Source organism: Mesoplodon bidens, assembly GCF_964165515.1.
Source record: "Mesoplodon bidens genome assembly, chromosome: 9".
Lineage (NCBI taxonomy): Eukaryota > Metazoa > Chordata > Mammalia > Artiodactyla > Ziphiidae > Mesoplodon > Mesoplodon bidens.
The window spans coordinates 64,962,516-64,982,647 of record NC_138166.1 but is presented as its reverse complement, the minus strand read 5'-3'; the positions used below and the strand labels follow the sequence as shown (position 1 = coordinate 64,982,647).

General features: G+C 34.8%; 1 protein-coding gene across 3 annotated transcripts in view; it reads right to left on the bottom strand.

Moving 5' to 3' along the window:
- SEPTIN7 (septin 7) overlaps positions 1-20,132 on the bottom strand; it is a 108,151-nt gene that overhangs the window by 54,004 nt on the left and 34,015 nt on the right. Inside the window, exons 1-2 of one of the 3 annotated variants that reach the window (XM_081243910.1) lie at positions 19,880-19,978; positions 18,463-18,565 (exon numbers count right to left, since the gene is read on the bottom strand). In XM_081243910.1, coding sequence (XP_081100036.1) covers positions 18,463-18,472 — 10 coding nt within the window. In that variant the 5' untranslated portion in view covers positions 18,473-18,565; positions 19,880-19,978. Of the gene's footprint in view, positions 1-18,462; positions 18,566-19,326; positions 19,366-19,879; positions 19,979-20,132 lie in introns of those variants that run through there. The other 2 variants (XM_081243909.1, XM_081243911.1) reach the window with 2 other exon arrangements.

The following is a 20,132-nucleotide window of genomic DNA, read 5'->3' as shown; positions in this document are numbered from 1 at the left end:
AAGGCACTTTGGTTTAACATTCAGACAGAGGGTCAGGGTCCCAGGGCAGGTCATTATGTATGATTATAATAACAAAAGCAACAAAAAGCAAAGTTTAAACTCAAAGAAACAGATCCAATAAGGAGTCTGATTTAGCTCTTCCCTGGTATGGAAACTCAAGAAGGGGTCATTGGAAGCTCTGATTTGACAGCTGGTGGGTCAGAAAGACCTGGACTTGTGACTGGTGTCTGAAGTGGCAACTGGGGGAAGGGGGCAGTCTTATAGGACTGAGCCTTTAACTTGTAGAATCTGATGCTATCTCTAGGTAGATAGTTTCAGAATTGAGTTGATTGTAGGAAACTCAGATGGTGTCCGAGAATTGCTTGGTGGTGTGTGGAATCCTGACCCCATGTTACTGAACTCAATTTGGCTGCTCGCTGCTCAAAAGCTAATACTTTTGAGAGACAAGTGCTGGTAGGAATGGAAAGGTTGCTTTATGCAAGACTGGCAACTTGTGTCCAAAAACCAACTCCAAAGATTCTGCTCAACCATGAAAGTTTTTAAAGGGAGACTCATTAGTGGAGGGGGTCAAGGGTCTTTATTATCTTCCACTGTGTGCAGACTTCCTTCTGATTGGTTGGTGGTGAGGTAACAGGGTGGCATTTCAGGAATCTTGTGCTCAGCCTGAAGTTACCATCTTCCACCTGGGTGGGAGCCTTAGTTCCACAGAAGAACTCAAAGGTATTGCTGTGTATATTCCTTGAGGAGGAACCAGGACCTCGCCCCATCATTGCACTATTGCTTCTTTTTTTTATTATTCAAACAGAAAATCACAAAAATTATAATCATCCTCATCAGTTCACTCAGTCCCATATAATTAATTTTTTTTTCATCTTGATCTTTTGTTAGCACTTTTCCATTAGAGTTCTGAAAATGCTTATTCATTCAGTTCAGCAGTATAGTCAGTTACCAGAAACATGTACTTGTCAGAGTCTTTTCCATGAATTCCTTGAAGATGAAACCCTTTTATAGGAACATTTTTGCAAAAGCATCAGAGTACACCCAAAACTGTCTGTAAATGACAGGAGACTTAAAAATGACCACGGTTAAAGATTTGACGAAAGTTTATAATAATGCAGTTGACAAGGAAATTTAGTGATTTCTGAGGTATACATTTTAAAGTAATAACTAGAATTATGACTTATAACATTATACCAGAACATATAAGATTTTTAGAAATTTCATGTAATGTCTGAAACATTTCTGTTAACATATTTCCATACAAATAACACCAAAAAGTTTAGTATTAGTTGTTGTTTTTATTTGTTTGTTTGTTTATACTGCAGGTTATTAGTCATCAATTTTATACACATCAGTGTATACATGTCAATCCCAATCACCCAATTCAGCACACCACCATCCCCACCCGACTGCAGTTTTCCCCCCTTGGTGTCCATACGTTTGTTCTCTATATCTGTGTCTCAACTTCTGCCCTGCAAACCGGTTCATCTGTACCATTTTTCTAGGTTCCACATACATGCATTAATATATATTTGTTTTTCTCTTCCTGACTTACTTCACTCTGTATGACAGTCTCTAGATCCATCCATGTCTCAACAAATGACTCAATTTTGTTCCTTTTTATGGCTGAGTAATATTCCATTGTATATATGTACCACATCTTCTTTATCCATTCGTCTGTCGATGGGCATTTAGGTTGCTTCCATGACCTGGCTATTGTAAACAGTGCTGCAATGAACACTGGGGTGCATGTGTCTTTTTGAATTATGGTTTTCTCTGGGTATATGCCCAGTAGTGGGATTGCTGGATCATATGGTAGTTCTATTTTTAGTTTTTTAAGGAGCCTCCATACTGTTCTCCATAGTGGCTGTATCAACTTACATTCCCACCAACAGTGCAAGAGGGTTCCCTTTTCTCCACACCCTCTCCAGCATTTGTTGTTTGTAGATTTTCTGATGATGCCCATTCTAACTGGTGGGAGGTGATACCTCATTGTAGTTTTGATTTGCATTTCTCTAATAATTAGTGATGTTGAGCAGCTTTTCATGTGCTTCTTGGCCATCTGTATGGCTTCTTTGGAGAAATGTCTATTTAGGTCTTCTGCCCATTTTTGGATTGGGTTGTTTCTTTAATATTGAGCTGCATGAGTTGTTTATATATTTTGAAGATTAATCCTTTGTCCATTAATTCGTTTGCAAATATTTTCTCCCCTTCTGAGGGTTGTCTTTTTGTCTTGATTATGGTTTCCTTTGTTGTGCAAAAGCTTTGAAGTTTCATTAGGTCCCATTTATTTATTTTTGTTTTTATTTCCATTACTCTAGGAGGTGGATCAAAAAAGATCTTGCTGTGATTTATGTCAAGGAGTGTTCTTCCTATATTTTCCTCTAAGAGCTTTATAGTGCCTGGTCTTACATTTAGGTCTCGAATCCATTTTGAGTTTATTTTTGTGTATGGTGTTAGGGACTGTTCTAATTTCATTCTTTTACAGGTAGCTGTCCAGTTTTCCCAGCACCACTTATTGAAGAGACTGTCTTTTCCCCATTGGATATCTTTGCCTCCTTTGTCATAGATCAGTTGACCATAGGTACGTGGATTTATCTCTGGGGTTTCTATCTTCCATTGACCTATGTTTCTGTTTTTGTGCCATGGTATCGCTTTTCCAAGGAACAATTTGGCAGTCTATCACAACTTAAATGCACATGCCTTTTGACCCAGCAATTTCACTTTTAGAAATGTACATTATATAAGCATTTATATGTGTGCCTAAAAATTCAAGGAAATTAAGCATTGTTTAATTGTCCATCAACAGTAGACTGTATAAATCATGATAATCACATAGTATGGAATACCTCATACTCTGAAGAATGAGTTACTTTATGTACAGACATGAATAAAAGTATAATATATTAAATGATAGGGAAAAAAACATTCACAGAACAGTATTTACAGCACAGTACCATTTATATAAAAAAGAAATCTACATGGGAATGACTAGTGTATATAAAATTATAGAAAAATGCCAGAAATTTGTAACAATTTAATAATGCTTGTCACTAGAGAAGGAACTGGAACTGAAGGAGGGAGAAAAAGGGACTTCACCTTACTAAATGTCTTTAGAATTTACATCTTTTAGAAAATAAAAATGTTTATATTTATAAACTTTTCTTTTTGGGGGAGAATAAACATGTGAGACATTTGAGAACATAGTAGAAGGGTAAGGTTGACAACATAATGATTCTAACAGGTACTAGCCTCAAAATAAATAAAAAGAAATGTTGGGTCTTCCCTGGTGGCGCAGTGGTTGAGAATCTGCCTGCCAATGCAGGGGACACGGGTTTGAGCCCTGGTCTGGGAAGCTCCCACATGCCACGGAGCAACTAGGCCCGTAAGCCACAACTACTGAGCCTGCGCATCTGGAGCCTGTGCTTTGCAACAAGAGAGGCCGCAATAGTTAGAGGCCTGCGCACCGCAATGAAGAGTGGCCCCTGCTTCCTGCAACTAGAGAAAGCCCTCGCACAGAAATGAAGACCCAACACAGCCAAATTAATTAATTAATTAATTTTAAAAAAGAAAAGAAAAAAAGAAATGTTGACTGCAGGGAAGTTATGCCTGAGTTCGGACATTAAGTTATTAATTCCTACCTATCTTTAGTAGAGTGATATTTACTTCCAAACCAAAATGTCAGATACCCTATAATCATAATACAAAATATAGTAGCTTTGTCCTAATACTCTCAAGGTGACATAACTACAATACATTCTTGCTCATTGGCTTTACTAAAGGGAAAGCAATAGCGTTACTAATGCAAAATAACTGAGAGTTAAATTAGTCCCATCAACTCCAACTCTACTTAAAGAATCTGTGGAAACAACCTCAATCAAGTTATTTATCATTATTATTTAAGAATAACAAAATTCAGAATCACACATCCTAGCTTAAGAAAACAAAATTATTCAATAAATATAAATAGAATATCTATCCATAATATTTTCTATTTCTTTATAATTAACATAACATTTTAAGATCTGTTAAATGATCCAAATTAATGACACATTTATTTTACTTTGAAATGCACTAAAAACGTTCTGCAACAAAGTCATTATCATTCCCTTATTTTACTGACTTTAAAAGGAAATAAATGGAATTAAATTTTTTTCTGTCCTCATTAAACAAAATATTGTTAACACAATTTAAGATGTTAACTACTTTATGAAAATTACAAAATAAGAGTACTTAACTAGAGTCTAATATTACACCTGTAGTTTAACATTATCAGCAGGTTAAAATAACCCATGTCCTCTTTATCTTTGAAGTCTAGCCCAAGAAACCCATGCCATCATCATTCAAGAATATTATACTTCAAGCCTAAGAATGAAACATTCATGAAATGTTTGTTCATAAAGTTTTGAAAAAAGTTAGATCACTAATTATTTATAATAAAGTCACGTTCCTTTAGGTCCTTGGGATTATAAGGGCTCTGAGAAGTCCTACAATTAAAGAAACTGCTTATCTTTGTTTTACCCAGCACCTCCTCAATTCTACAGCCTTAGATAATTTCCACCAACCCCTTGAAATATTTATTAATATCTGACACATGAAACACACTGAGACATTATACCATATAATTCTTTGGTAAATTATTTTTCCTTAACCATATATAGTTATAGCAACTGATGTAAATAATACTGTATTACTGTATTAGTTAAGTAGAAAATTCATAGGCAGCTTAAACCTTGAGGATTTTTCCTTTGTATATTGCACATAAACACTTAACTACAGACGCTCCTCCTCAGTTCTGTCATTAGCAGCTTGGAAAAACCCATTTCATTACACAAACTGTGTAATGAACACATACAATGTGTTCTACATCATCTTGCTAAATTATGTAGAGTTTCAGAACATTAGAACTGGAATAGTCCTTAGAGATACCAGAACAGCAGTGTTCTAACTCCTAGTCCTCAATTCTGCTCTTCATGTAAATTTGCTCCTAAACGATTTCTCTTGATATTCTCTACTGGACTCTCCCACTGGGCAGTGGCTTTCCAACTTACTTTACCACAGTTTACAGTTAAAAACAAACAAAAAAACCCCAAACACATTTTTCATCAAAACCCAGTATACACAAATATATAGGTATACTTATCTGTATTGTATAAATGTATGTGTACAAATTTACAACTTTCATGAAACAAGAGTCTTGCTAAGCAAAATGCAGTCTATTTTCTAATCATTTCTATTTTTCATTCTTTTAAATGATTCACTAAATTGATTTAATGATCCAGCTTGAAAAAAAAAAAACCTGCCAAGGAGCAAAGAGGTTTAATTCAGATGAATAATCTCATCCCAACATCCTATAGCTTTTCCATTCCATCATCTATCCTCTGATGGACTATTACAATTGATAAAAAGCAAAGACACAGGGGCTTCCCTGGTGGCACAGTGGTTGAGAGTCTGCCTGCTGATGCAGAGGACACAGGTTCGTGCCCCGGTCCAGGACGATCCCACATGCCGCAGAGTGGCTGGGCCCGTGAGCCATGGCTGCTGAGCCTGTGCATCCGGAGCCTGTGCTCTGCAACGGGAGAGGCCCGCGTACCACAAAAAAAAAAAAAAAAAAAAAAAAGCAAAGACATAAATTCATTTTATTATTTATTGAACAGCTGCTAAATGCTAGAACTAGGGACATTTTGCCATCAAAAAGTGTAATTTTGTTGAGAAACAAGCTATAGTTACGGTTAAACAATACAGTAGGAATACATAAAGAACACCTAAGTAGTTTGAAGGAAATCAAGGATGGCTTCACAGAGCAAGCAAGCAAGCAGCATTTCTGTGAGACATCCGTAGGAACTAATCAAGCAAACCAATGAGCACTTAAGTAATGCTAAAATGTGGAACAGTTCTTTTTAAAAAGATGAAATCTTCAACCTCTGGTTTAGAATTTGAATGAAGAGGAAAGAAAATACAGGAGGATAAATAAGCTTAGAAGTAAGAAATAAAATAATTAGTATTAGAGAAGTAAAAGGCATCTAGTAAGAGCTAATAGGTAACTGAATATAGATTTAACTGGAGAAAAAACTATTAAAATAAATAAAGGAGTCTACACAGACTGTTTCACAGGAATCAAGGTTTTTCACTTCTCTTAAAAAAATGAAACTAGGGCCTGCCTGGTGGCTCAGTGGTTAAGAATCCGCCTGCCAATGCAGGGGACATGGGTTCGAGCCCTGGTCCGGGAAGATCCCACATGCCGCAGAGCAACTGAGCCCGGGCGCCACAACTACTGAGCCTGCGCTCTATAGCCTGCGAGCCACAACTACTGAAGCCCAGGCGCCTAGAGCCCATGCTCCACAACAAGAGAAGCCACCGCAATGAGAAGACCATGCACTGCAACGAAGAGTAGCCCCCGCTCGCCACAACTAGAGAAAGCCCACGCACGGCAAGAAAGAACCAACACAGCCAAAAACAAATAAATAAAATAATTAAAAAAAATTTTTTTAATTAAAAATTAAAAAAATAATAATCAGAGATGTCACATAAATAACTTCAGCAAAATACTTAAACATCATGTCTTTATTGAAATGTACATAATAGCAAGTACAAAAATCAATTTTGTTAACAAGAATGCAAGCTACCCAGCTAAACCTTATTTATAATGAGAAAAGAACAAGTTCTCACTGATCTTTCCAATTAGCTAAATCTCTCACCAGAAAAAGAGTTTTGCCCAGCAATGTGTATACTGAATTGCAAAGTAAGGGCACATGTACTCTAAATGTTTAATAATCAAAGGAGTACAACTAAAGCAGAAGTTCAAAGTAAGGATTAATCAAGTATTTAACCTATTAACTGCCATATCATTCTCAACCATCCCTGATCTTTCTCTTCTCTTCATCCCTGGTATTTAGATCTTAAAACTAAAGTTGTAAAAATGCACTAATAAATATTTGCTTAAAATTAGCATTTTATTTAGTTTACAGATTTACTAGGTACATTTTATATATATATAGTATATGTACAAAGTACATTTATATACACAATTATCTCAAGCCCTCTGTGAGGAAGAGGTGGTTACAAATAGCAGACAGTATTATTGTCCAAGTGTCTCCACTCTACCCCCATCCCATACACTCAGGTTCTTAGAGGGCATGGCTTTTTTGTTTGTTTGTTTGAAATCTCAGTGGTTTAGAAAGACCAGGTAAATGTCTGTTGTGATAAGGAAATTGAGATTCAAAGTGACGATTTGTGGCAGAAATTGGAGTTTGAAGCTACATTAAGCACAATATTCTTTTTAATTTAACAGTTGCTGTACTTAGTATTATAAGTTAGATTTAAGTTAGTTTAAATATAGAAGCTGATTATCATGGTATGCTAAAAACAAAATAACAAGCATAAGAATAAATAACTCTTTTACAAAATTTCCAAACTAAATAATGCATTTGAAATGCAAGCACAATATGAGTTACTAGCTTCAGGACTCTATCCTTTCAGACAAATAAGATGTTTTCCCCATTAAGCCCATATAATAACTCCCCTCTTTACATGGCATGTTAAATCTACACTACTGAAACACTTATTAAATTAAATTGTAATTAGTAGTGTGTGTTTCCCTGGAAATACCTTTGAGAGTTGAAGAGGTCTTTTTCATTTTTATATCATTAGCTTAGTCTATAACTCTTAGCACTTTACTGCTGATCAGTGTGTGTCACTTGAATTACTGATCATTCAGTTAAAATCTATTCTCAGGACCATGACAGGAATTCTATGGAAATATTATTATGTTATTACTATAAATATTACCACTTGTAACATAATAAATAATTCAGTCTTCTATCATAAAAACTTGAGTTAGTTAAGAATGAACCACAAGTTATGCTACACATTTGATTCCTTGACATGCACAATTACCTTGTGTTTATCATCTACTTGCTTGAGAGTTCTAGGCAGTGTAAGAACAGAGCCCCAAAGTCGAAAGCTCTCTTCCTTTTAAATATTAACCTATTTGTCTCAGCTATTAATAAATTTGGAGGCCACCCAAAAGTTTTACAAACTCAGTTTGTCAAAATATATGTAAATGTAACCAATGGTATCTCTACAACACTATACACACCTGCAAATAACTTTCATTTCCAGGCTAAATTTTTCCAGAGTTTTATCTCCATTTAGTCATTTTTTTTTTATGGCAGCCCCAAACTACAATTTTATCTCTTTTTTTTTTACTTTTTTTAACATAAGAATAAAATCAAATTAGTTCCTCTATTCATATGCCAGTTAACTCTATAATACAGTTAAATATTAGTTTTTAAACACTTCAAAATTATCTCAGCTCTTTCTCTTCCACTTTCCTTCCTGAAAATTCAGTCCAGAAATCATTATCTGAGGCTGAGAATGGCAGGTGAACATGCTGGAGGGGAGAGCCACAGTGGCCCAGAGCAGGGTGTCAGAGTCTGTAAGATAAGGACAGCTTCCAAGGGGGTCTGGGAGAAGGCCTGAACCCAAAAAAGGATGAGGAGGACAACTGCATGAGAAGAGTGGCCTGCCACAGGGTGTCAGAGCACTTGAGAGGGGTGAGTAGGGATAGGGATACTCCATCAGAGAGAGGAAGAGAAAAGCCTGGGGGACATGGCAGAAAATTAGTTAACATACAGGGGAACTGATCAAATAAGTAAACATATTAAGTTAAAAATTGTGAGCCACTATATTGTATACCTGTAACTTATATAAAATTGTACAGCAACTATACTTCAATTTAAAAAAAGTAAACGTATTAAGGATAATGATTTCTCACCATCAGAAGGATGTTACAACTAGAGAAAAGATGAAAAGTAGAACGACCACTGTGGTGATGAACTGAAATTGGAGATATCAGTGTGAACTTAATGATTTTCAACATACATAACAGATGCAGATGTACTATAGATATAAAAGTATATATGTGGGTGTGTGTCTACATATACGTATGGATGTATACAAACATACATTTCCTATTTTCTGATTTTGATGGTACATTAATGGTTATGTCCAAGAAGATTCTTGAGGAAGAGAAATACACAAGTATTTAGGGGACAATGACGGATCACGCATTTCAAATGTTTCAGGGGAAAAAAAGCTGTATACTGTAATTGTAACTTTTGTGTTCAGAAATGTTACAAAATTAATTAAAACATTATTTCAGCACAAGAATCACAATAAATCAATGCCACATACTTCCAATTACATAAAATACTTTGTACCTACAGTTCTCAATTTTTAGGAGAATAACAACCCCTCTGAGAATCTAAATATGCAATCTCTCCCCAGAAAATAAATACACGATAAAAATCTCAATTACATTTCAAGAAGTTCAGTCACTGAACCCATTTACTCACCCTGTTTCCCCTAAAAAATCAGGTCCATAGTCTTCAGTATCTTAGGCACTGCTTTAAATTATTACTCCTATATAGTAAAATATGTCAAAAGGACTCATGTAAATGCATGAAAATTATATACTTAAAATATGTTTCTGTTTATTGATAAATAAAATTGGGGTAAAATTAACAACATCAACAATTTCAACCACCTTTGCAAGGCCTTTCATGGGAGGCAGGTTATAACTTTCCGACCTTTAAAATAATTCTGAAGTTCTGTATTACATTGGTGAAACAAGTATGATATATTGGCCTAAAACTATCTTGCCAACAAAATCCACCAGCTGGGCACCCAAAAAAGTAATGACAGAAAACTTCCTGCTTTGGGACAAAGTAAACCTGGTTCCTAACACAGAAAAAAACTCAGTCTACAAATGCTTTGGAGAGTGGACTTGTTTTGGTGGACTAAGACTATGAAGGGGAAATTCTGACTTCCTGTGGTACTGGGCTGTCTGTAATCATAGCTAGGAAGAAGAGACAGTAAGACAATTTCATATTTAAAACTGTATTTCCGAGACATGTGATAGAACTACCTAGGAAAAGGATGGACCAATTGACCAACAATAGTATGTGATCTCCATGCCTTAGATTAAAGAAGATTTAGAGAAACTGCCTCTTAAGGATCAAGAAAGAGCAGTCTGCCAAACCAAGAGGAAAACCACACAATAATCTCCTGTGTGAAAATTCTATTTCTATCTGTAAAGAAGTTGCTCCCTTTATTACCTAGTCTTTAAAGTCCTAAGCACCTTTCTTTGCATACAGTGCCCAGTCTTTTTAGACTGTGTAACCTTCTCATATTTGTACCTAAGTCTAGCTAATTAAAATCAACAAATGTTTCCTAACTTTTCAGTCCACCTTCACAATGAATCTTGAGAGTATATTCAATATCAAGAGGACAATTTTCTTATGGCAAAAGAATATCAGCATTCTCACCCTCTCTTCCTTAATTTAGCCCACATACTATGGAGTTCATCTGAGGGCTCTCAGAAAGGCTGTTAAAGGGTGGCTGTGTTTTTTAACATTAGAGTATTTTAAATGGTCTATTTTCAAAGATAGAATATGAATGAAAAGCAAAAATAGATTAAAAATTATAATTTAAGGATTAACCTATATATATTTTAAAAATCACACTGAATGACTTTTTTCTTAAGCCTACTAAATGAAACTGGGATATTATCACATTAATGATTCATGATGTAGTTAACTTGCACACTTTTGTCCTCTTCTACTATTCCCTTATAGTGTCTTCATCTATCTTTACATTCTCCCCTCAAGCATCTACAAACAGTTACAGCATACATGAAATGGAATATCCTCACCTTCAAATATACCATAAATCTCCTAAAATTCAGGCAAAATATACTTTCTCTTTTAAAAAAATATTTAGTAGCACAAACTTTTTTTTTTGGCACCTGACTTCCTTTACTTAGCATAGTAATTTCAAATTTTACCCATGTTGCAGCATGCATCAGTACTTGATTCCTTTTTATTGCTGTTCAGAGCAGTGCTAACTTTTAAGAAAACAATTTGCCAATATATGTCAAGAGCCACAAAATATTCAAACACTTTGCTATAGTAATCCTACTTCAGGGATTATAAACAAACAATGATACTGACCTCTACTCCCAATACATATACACAAATAATGTGTGTTAAAAGATCTTTATCGCCATGTCATTTTTAACAAGTTAAAAACAAACTTAATGTTCATTAGTGGAGAAATAAATTACAAGAACTATGATATATTCAGTCACAAATTAGAATGCAATGTAGTCATTAAACATCACAGTTAAAACACTGACCAAAGTTTCCATTATCTAAAATTTTTACTGCAGCATTATTAAGAAATTAAACACACAAATCATTCAAATGTCAAACGAGAGGCTAAAATTTGAGATAGCCACAGTTGGAAATATGCAGCTGTCAAAAAAAGTAAAATATTGAGGATAAATATAGCAAAATGTTAATGATAATTATCTCTTGCTAAGTCATTTTTATTTATTTTTTAGTATTTCTTAATTTTCATGCATTTCAAGTATTATTAAGGAAAAGCCTCCTTTTCAGAGACGCACATTTTCCCTGATGCCCTAAACAGATCCCACCATGTTTACTTCCTTCCTAGAAAACAATACAATCTGTAATTATTTTATATGCTGTTTACTTATTTGCCTATCTCCCTAAATAAACAAACTCCAGTAATCTTCCCAAACAAGTAACAACATAATTACTGTAACTTATAACTGTAATCATGTAATGTAGTATTTATATAGGAAGAACTACAGAATGAACTAAACCGAAGGTTGAGAAAGAGAACCAACCAAACACATGTATCTTTGAAATTAAAGCTTGTAATAAATGGTTTTGGGAGGATTAATTAACCATTTAAAAAATAAGGTAAGGGATGACTTCCCGGTGGTCCAGTGGATAAGACTCAGCACTCCCAATGCAGAGGGCCTGGGTTCGATCCCTGGTCAGGAAACTAGATCCCGCATGCATGCCGCAACTAAGAGTCCTCTTGCTGCAACTAAGAAGTCCACATGCCACAACTCAAGATAAGATCCCACATGCCACAACGAAGATCCTGCATGCCGCAACTAAGAGCCGGCGCAGCCTAATAAATAAAAAAATGTTTAACAACTTTATTGGAGTATAATTGCTTTATAATGGTGTGTTAGTTTCTGCTGTATAACAAAGTGAATCAGCTATACATATACATACATCCCCGTATCTCCTCCCTCTTGCCTCTCCCTCCCACCCTCCCTATCCCACCCCTCTAGGTAGACACAAAGCACTAAGCTGATCTCCCTGTGCTATGCAGCTGCTTCCCACTAGCTATCTATTTTACATTTGATAGTGTATATATATGTCCATGCCACTCTCTCACTTTGTCCCAGCTTACCCTTCCCCTCCCCGTGTCCTCAAGTCCATTCTCTATGTCTGCGTCTTTATTCCTGCCCTGCCCCTAGGTTCTTCAGAACGATTTTTTTTTTTTTACATTCCAAATATATGTATTAGCATACGGTACTTGTTCTTCTCTTTCTGACTTACTTCACTCTGTGGGACAGTCTCTAGGTCCATCCACCTCGCTACAAATAACTCAATAAATATTTTTTTTAAATAATAAAATAAGGTAAACTAAACATCAGAGTCCTGTCTCATATCTCACATCAAAAAAATCCACATGGATTTAAATTTCAAAATAAAAAAATTAAACCTTAGTCTATATACCTAAATACAGTGGAATCCCTAACAAGCTTGAATCAAGCAGGCAGACATCAAGGACAAAAGCCATAAGAAAAAAGACAACACGGACAATATAAAAATCAAGTTAATATGAAACATGACACAGAAAAAATTGTGGAAAAAAGTGTCAATACTGAACAACAACAATAATAATAACCTTAGAGTATCTATATATCATTAAGGAAAAAAGGAACATAGTTTTTAAAATTAAAGTAGAATATATGGTTTATAAAACCAAAGATAAATACAAATGATTTAAAAATAAGTTAACCAGCAACAATACTATACAGATGAAAGTAAGATACCAATTTTTAGGCATTAAATTGGCAAAGAAACACTATAATATCCACTGTTGGCAATATGCTGTCAACACCTGGTTAGTGTGCAAAATGGTACACAACCTATCTTAGGGCAATTTTGTATTATGTATTAAAACCCTTTAAACAATGCATAAACATTCAAACACGTAGCAACTCAAACTTCCAAAGCTTATCCTAAAGAAGTAAATAAAAATGCAAGGACAGATATAACTACAACCATGTTTATTTGTAACTATACTGATGTTGGACAACATGGCAAATTTTGGTATACCCAACCTACACAAGCCAATAAAGTCTACAACTCGACCATAACTAAGTTATCAAAGACTGTCTAACATCAAAAAAATGATCATAATTTACTGCTAAATTTTATAAGGCAATCACAGAACATTACAGATACATACAAACAAGAATACTGTATGTTTCTATGCTTAAGAGTTACCACTGGATGACAGATTTTGGTAATATTTTCATTTCGCTTTTCTGCTTTTTCTAATTTCTACAATGAAACACAATTACATTACAAAAGCACTTTTTAAAATATACAGATGAAAAACCTAGAAGGAATCCAAAAATTTTAAATAGTAGGTATGTGATTTTTTCCCCCTAAATTCTCTCTGCTTTGACTAAATTACTTCTTTGAAATAAAATTTGTAAAACATAAATTTCACCATTTTAAAGTGTACAATTCAGTGGTTTTTCTATATTTACAATGTCGTGCAATCATCATTGGTTAAATTACTTTTATCACTAGAAGTAAAATAAAAATACAGAGCTCAGGGAAGAAAATTTTAAAATATTACTCAAAGTATTTCAAGTATCCAACATATCTTAACTGCAGGCTTAAACATAATTCCATTAAATGCCCAACAGCTTAGATACAAAATGGCCAATATTACTTTCAATTTCTTCAACTAACTCTGGATGTTATTATCAATACATCACTTCAAATACCAACAAAAAGGTAGGAGAAAATTATCTATGACTGTCATTGTATATCCTATCACTGACTAAATACCTCCTAAACTTTTACTAATAAGTCATACACAAAAACACATTATGATAGGGCTTCCCTGGTGGCGCAGTGGTTGAGAGTCCACCTGCCAATGCACGGGACATGGGTTCGTGCCCCGGTCCGGGAAGATCCCACATGCCGCGGAGCGGCTAGGCCCGTGAGCCATGGCTGCTGAGCCTGCGCGTCTGGAGCCTGTGCTCCGCAACAGGAGAGGCCACAACAGTAAAAGGCCCCACGTACCGCAAAAAAACCCCAAAAACACATTATGATAAACTTTGAATCCCAAAAATGGCTAAACCACCATATTCTAAGCTCCCTTCCACCGAAAAAAAACCAGAAATGCCAGCGCTACTAAAGACATTTGATATATGTCGAATACATTATGACAATAAAGAAAACCTCTGCTACAAAAATTTAGCAAAGCTTAATATTATAAAAATGATTGAACTGTGAATTTTATCTTCAAAGAACCCAAAATAATAGACTTAATGCCACTTGTTTTTCAAATTATTTTCTGGTCAGATAAAGCAATCTACAATCTTTCTGAGTTCTACCTCTTTGAAAGATTCTAGTAAAATCAAGATTTTACAATTAACATTTTATTCTCAGAGCAAAAATTAAGAAGCACACAAACGATTTTCAAATTCCAAGCCCGAATAGGTTTGACATTTGCTGAATTAGAGACCTAACTGTCTTCATTATTTGATATGTCTGACACTGGGTTTTAAAGTAAATTTTCAAATAAAGAGCCAAAATCAAGAATTCCTATCTTTTTATCCTGGAGGCAATGAACGTCTTCAAATTTTAGGCTAGCCTACCCTTCCAGCCTTATTTCCAACTATTATAAAGTTACCACTTTGGGGTCAGATCCTAAAATCAACATGCAGTGCAAATTAATATTGAACTGCCCCCCAATATATCATCCATAATGCACAATTACATATAAACTGATAACTTGTTTTTCTTCCTGAACTAAAACAGATACCTGTTTCTAAGAAGTAACTAGTTTATATTAAGGCACCTAGACTAACTCAGCAAGGTGAGATACTCACACTATAAAAGTATGTGGAAGCTGAAAATGACTGGGGGAACAGAGAATTCACCTCTCCTACCATGCCTACCCTAGGACAGGTACTCATTCCAGTAGAATGGCAGAAAAAATTGCTTGCATTATTTTTCTCTAAAATTCTCATTCATTTCCTCTTTGTCTCTGTATGTCCCTCTGTCTCTTTTAATTTTTTTAGGGAAAACAATATCTAGTTGGAATCATACAAGTTCAAGGCATACTGGACGCACTCTACTGAACTCTGCACTATATCCAGTATTCCCAAATGAGCCTCTGCATAGTGCCTAAGAACACACCAGACTGAGAAACAGACTGGGTTTGGTTCTGGCATTTGCTAGCAGTGTGACCATGGGCAAGTAACCTAACATCTCCATGCTTCAGTTTCTTCATCTCTAAAAAGGAGATAACAATAATATAATACTTACATCATAGGGTTATTGTTAAGGACTATATGAGTTACATAATAAAGTACCAGTACTTTATGTACTTGAAATATTCCCTGGCACATAATAAGTTATGTAGGGGTTGGTTATTGTTTTCCCAACTGGACTGCCCGCTCAATGTCTATCCCAATTCTATTCTTCAAAAATCTGCCCTAATACCTCTTTCTCAAGTAAGGCAATAATAATTCCAACCAGGGAACCAGGGAAAAGCTCTCCTATACCTCTAAACATCTATGGCTCTTAATTTTTGTATGACTCTACTGACTTACATTTACTTACTAAAAACGTTACTTATCTTTTTATGTATACTTTACATTGTCATAAAAATTATTAGCTCCTTTAGGGAAGAAAATATGGGAAAAGAAATTATGTCTCTTTTATACAAAAAAGTCACTCAAGTAAATACTAAATATTGCTTATGGAGCAAGGTTACTGGATAAAGGTTTCCCAACAAAGGACAAAGAGATAAAGAAATCAACTGTTAAATATAGATTCTCAGTTTGTATCAATGTATAAGTCTCAAACCAAGAATTGTTATAAGAACCAAAGCTGCTCTGAGCATAAATCTCAAAAATGAGGACTTAGCTCATAAGGAATAGCTTGCAGTCTCTAAGTCAAGAATATTAAAGTATGGTAAGTCTTAGCTTTCTGTGATTTACAAACAATATTGTTAGATTTGGCCTAAAGTCTGAAAAACAATGTATTAAATATTTACTTACAAGGTGACTTTTTAAAGAATATTTATCTATTTACTTATATTTATTTTGGCTGTGCCGGGTCCTAGTTGTGGCATGCAGGATCTTTTTGGCTGCTGCATGCTGACTTCTTAGTTGCAGCATGCAAAGTTTTAGTCGTGACATGCGTGGGGGATCTAGTTCCCTGACAAGGGATTGAACCTGGACCCCTGCCTTGGAAGCGTGGAGTCTTACCCACTGGACCACCAGGGAAGTTCCAAAAGGTGACTTTTATGTGTTATACACTGCAACTATGTAGATGAAAAGATTTAGACCCTGCACTCAACAACTCTATACAAAGATAACTAATTAAACAGTAATGTTCAAGGTATAGTGGGGATAACAGAATAACAATATTAACACCCATTCTCCTTTATCCACAGTTGAAGTCTTATCAAAGAAGAGAAAAACAAAAGCTGTAGTTGACAAAAGGACTGACCAGAAAAACAAATAAGTTACATTCAGAGATTGTGTATTTACTCTAAAAATCAAGATCAGCTGGTTATTAACTATTTCATCTGGACAAATGTCACAGAGATTTCAAACCAAGTATCTGGCCTAGACCCCCAGATATTACTCTACTAAGTATATATTCAAGAAGTTATTCTTTAATTTTAATATTAAAAATTTTTTGGAAATTGCTATGGTTCTCCTAATGCACCTAGGAAGTTTTCTACAAATTAAAAAATGATCTTATATTTGTCTATGGTTTGTCATTTAAGATCACTAACATTACATAGTAAAGGTAAGATGTAGTATTTCTTCACATAAAATGATTATGTTACCAATCTATGGAAGAAAAGGTATGTCCTGCATATTTTACCCACCTATTTAGACCCACACCTCTGGTCTACACCAGCCAGTTTGCAAGCTAGGTATACTATGCTTCTTACTCAACCAGAGACAGACAAGTTAACCAACTCTACCAAGTATCAAGTTTGCAGACTTTGTACCACCATGTTTTAACTATGAACTATTACAATGTAGATATTTCCAAACAGCCACAAACCTACCCTCAGGTAAAACACTCTGGTCAGTTGATAAAATATTCTTCCCTTCAATGAAGGGGTATTTCATACCTAATTCAATTAATCTAATTCAACACCAAAATAAAAATACCAGGAGTTGAATGTAATTAGCAAAATTTAATGCACAGTACATAAAGGTCCAGCATCAACTCAATTTTCTCTGTCATGGATAGTCAATCCACTATTCTGCCTTTTACCTTCATAAAACAAATAGAAAAATACAACAAAATTGCATCAAACTGAGGAGCTAGGTTATAAAGTCAGCCTATATGAGGTGAAAATATTATAAAGTCATTTAAGATTGTCATTTAAGATAACTAACCTTATACATGGTAAAGTGTTTTTGCATATATGATTATGTTACCAACCTACAGTCAAAATAACCCTTGACAATCTATTAAAATGGACTACAGGCAGGGAAAGGTGCTCACAGGATAAAACACACTCATGAGAAAAATGAGAGTGAACTAAAGAACAAGGAGAGTCATCATATTTCACTAATTCCAGGGCTTATACTTAATGAATGAATTCCCAGGGTAATCATTTGCATGATTATGTTCCTCTACCCCATCCTTCTTTTTCAAATTCAGAGAACATATGTTTAAGTTCAACACTCATGTGATATGGCTTCACTACACTATATGAGCCAGAGAATAAAATTATCCTGGGGCTTCCCTGGTGGCACAGTGGTTGAGAGTCCACCTGCTGATGCAGGGGACACGGGTTCTTGCCCAGGTCCGGGAAGATCCCACATGCCGCGGAGCAGCTAGGCCCGTGAGCCATGGCCGCTGAGCCTGCACGTTCGGAGCCTGTGCTCTGCAACGGGAGAGGCCACAACAGTGAGAGGCCCGCGTACCACAAAAAAAAAAAAAAAAAATTATCCTGGAGTAATAAGTAACCACCAGATGCTATTTCCTTTTGTAGCATCATCAATTGAAGAGAACTTCTCCAGCGTTCTATTCAACCACTACACCCCCCACCCCTCTTCTCAATTTTTACTGAGTTTCCAAAACTGTGCCATCTACAAGAAAGAGGCAAGAAAATACTGAAATCCTATTACACCATCAAGTTAAATTTTAAAATGTATTCGCATAACAAAAGAAAATATAACACATGATCCCTGCAGTTATTTGGGCTATTGTTTTCTCAAATCATTCAGAGTTCATTAATAGTTGCAAACGTATCAAAACTCAATTTTAGTGAGAAATCATATCTTACCCACAACCATAAGTGTGAATTCAAACCCTCTCTTCACTGATTTTCTGTATACTTGATTTGGGAGATTTGCAAATCCCACATAGCCTTCAAGGTTCTTCTGTTGCTGAGAAAAGCAAAAGGAGTCCGGTTATTCATATATCAACAAATCACTTCTGTCACACATTTCAAATTCCCTTCATTAACCTATTTTTAGAAAACTATATAAACTATTATTCATGGTGAATCAAACTGATTTTACAGTGTTACCAATAAAAGTATTAGTTAATTGCAGAAATGGACAAAATGAATTGAGCACAAGTTGACTGACAACAGACAATTATAAAAACCCAAGGGAATAAAATAAAAATTAAAGAAACCTGTCTCAGAGCAAAGATTTCAATTTATAGTAAGTTACTAATAATAAGATTCTGACCAATCAACTAAAAAAAAAACAAAGGATTTTTCACAATAAAAATTCAAATCCCCTTAAAATTATATTAAGGACTCTTTTAATCATCCCCTTTGCTCATACTAATTACCAGAGGCAGGAGTTTCTTGAAATTTATCTTCTTCTTCATGAAATAAAATCAAAACGTGGAGCTTAAAATTTTTCATCAACTCTTAAAAGCTCTCATGATCAATGTCAATCAGTAACATTATCTTTCAAGCTGTTATACTAGGTCCAATTATGTCACTTCAAGGTATTTACATGAGCCTGCTGCCTCTATCATCAGGAACATCAGATTTATCCAGATTTTAAAGTAAATTTCAATTCAGTTTTCTGTGTGGTTTTTGATTCTTTGATGAACTCAATACGTTTCATGAGTAATTCAAAGAAATCTACTTCTAAATTGGCATAGTAAATCAGTCTGATTTTCAACTTACCCATTGGTGAGAAACACTGTCCATAGTTCAGACCATCTGAGTGAGTAGTCTTACTGATTAATTTACTTAGGGGTAGGTCTTATTCATTCATTAAAATATAATGGCAAAATATTCCTAAGAGGTACACATTTTTCTTAAAGGTTTTTGCCACATTTAAATTCTCATCCAAAAAACTTATATGGGATCAAAGTACTAATTCAATACATTTGGATTTAACAAAGAACAGCAATCTGCATTCCTTACTAGCATCACATATGTAACTAAATATTCCATCCATAATATTTTTACCTTTTTTAAAATTCATATGAACTAATTTTTAAGACAAATATTGAGAAGATAAGTAAGCCAATTAAATTGAAAGGCTAATTTTAAATATACTAGTTAGGATACTGATGAGAATTTTTCCAAGTCAAATATATGAAAGCCTACTACGTGCAGAGCTAAGAATATGCATTAAATTTAAGGCTTCCTTGGTTCATATTTCATCCAACTATAACTGAAATTTAACTTAGACCAGAAAAAAGCCTCTCTATAAATTATGTAGCATACTCACAGCTACTTTGTAAAGAACACATTTCCATCATTCCAGTGTTCCAGATTCCAACAGACAGATCCACAGAGGAACAGTAAACGAGGAATTCCAAGAATCATTCAGTCGAACAGGAGAGAGAAATCCATTGGAACATAGTAAAAGATAGAGGGAAAAAAAATGAAAGTTACTTACATGTAACTCAACAAATTAGAGGTAAATTACAAATAAATTGAAGGCAGATTTTTTTCTACTCACTCAAGGTAATATTTTTTGT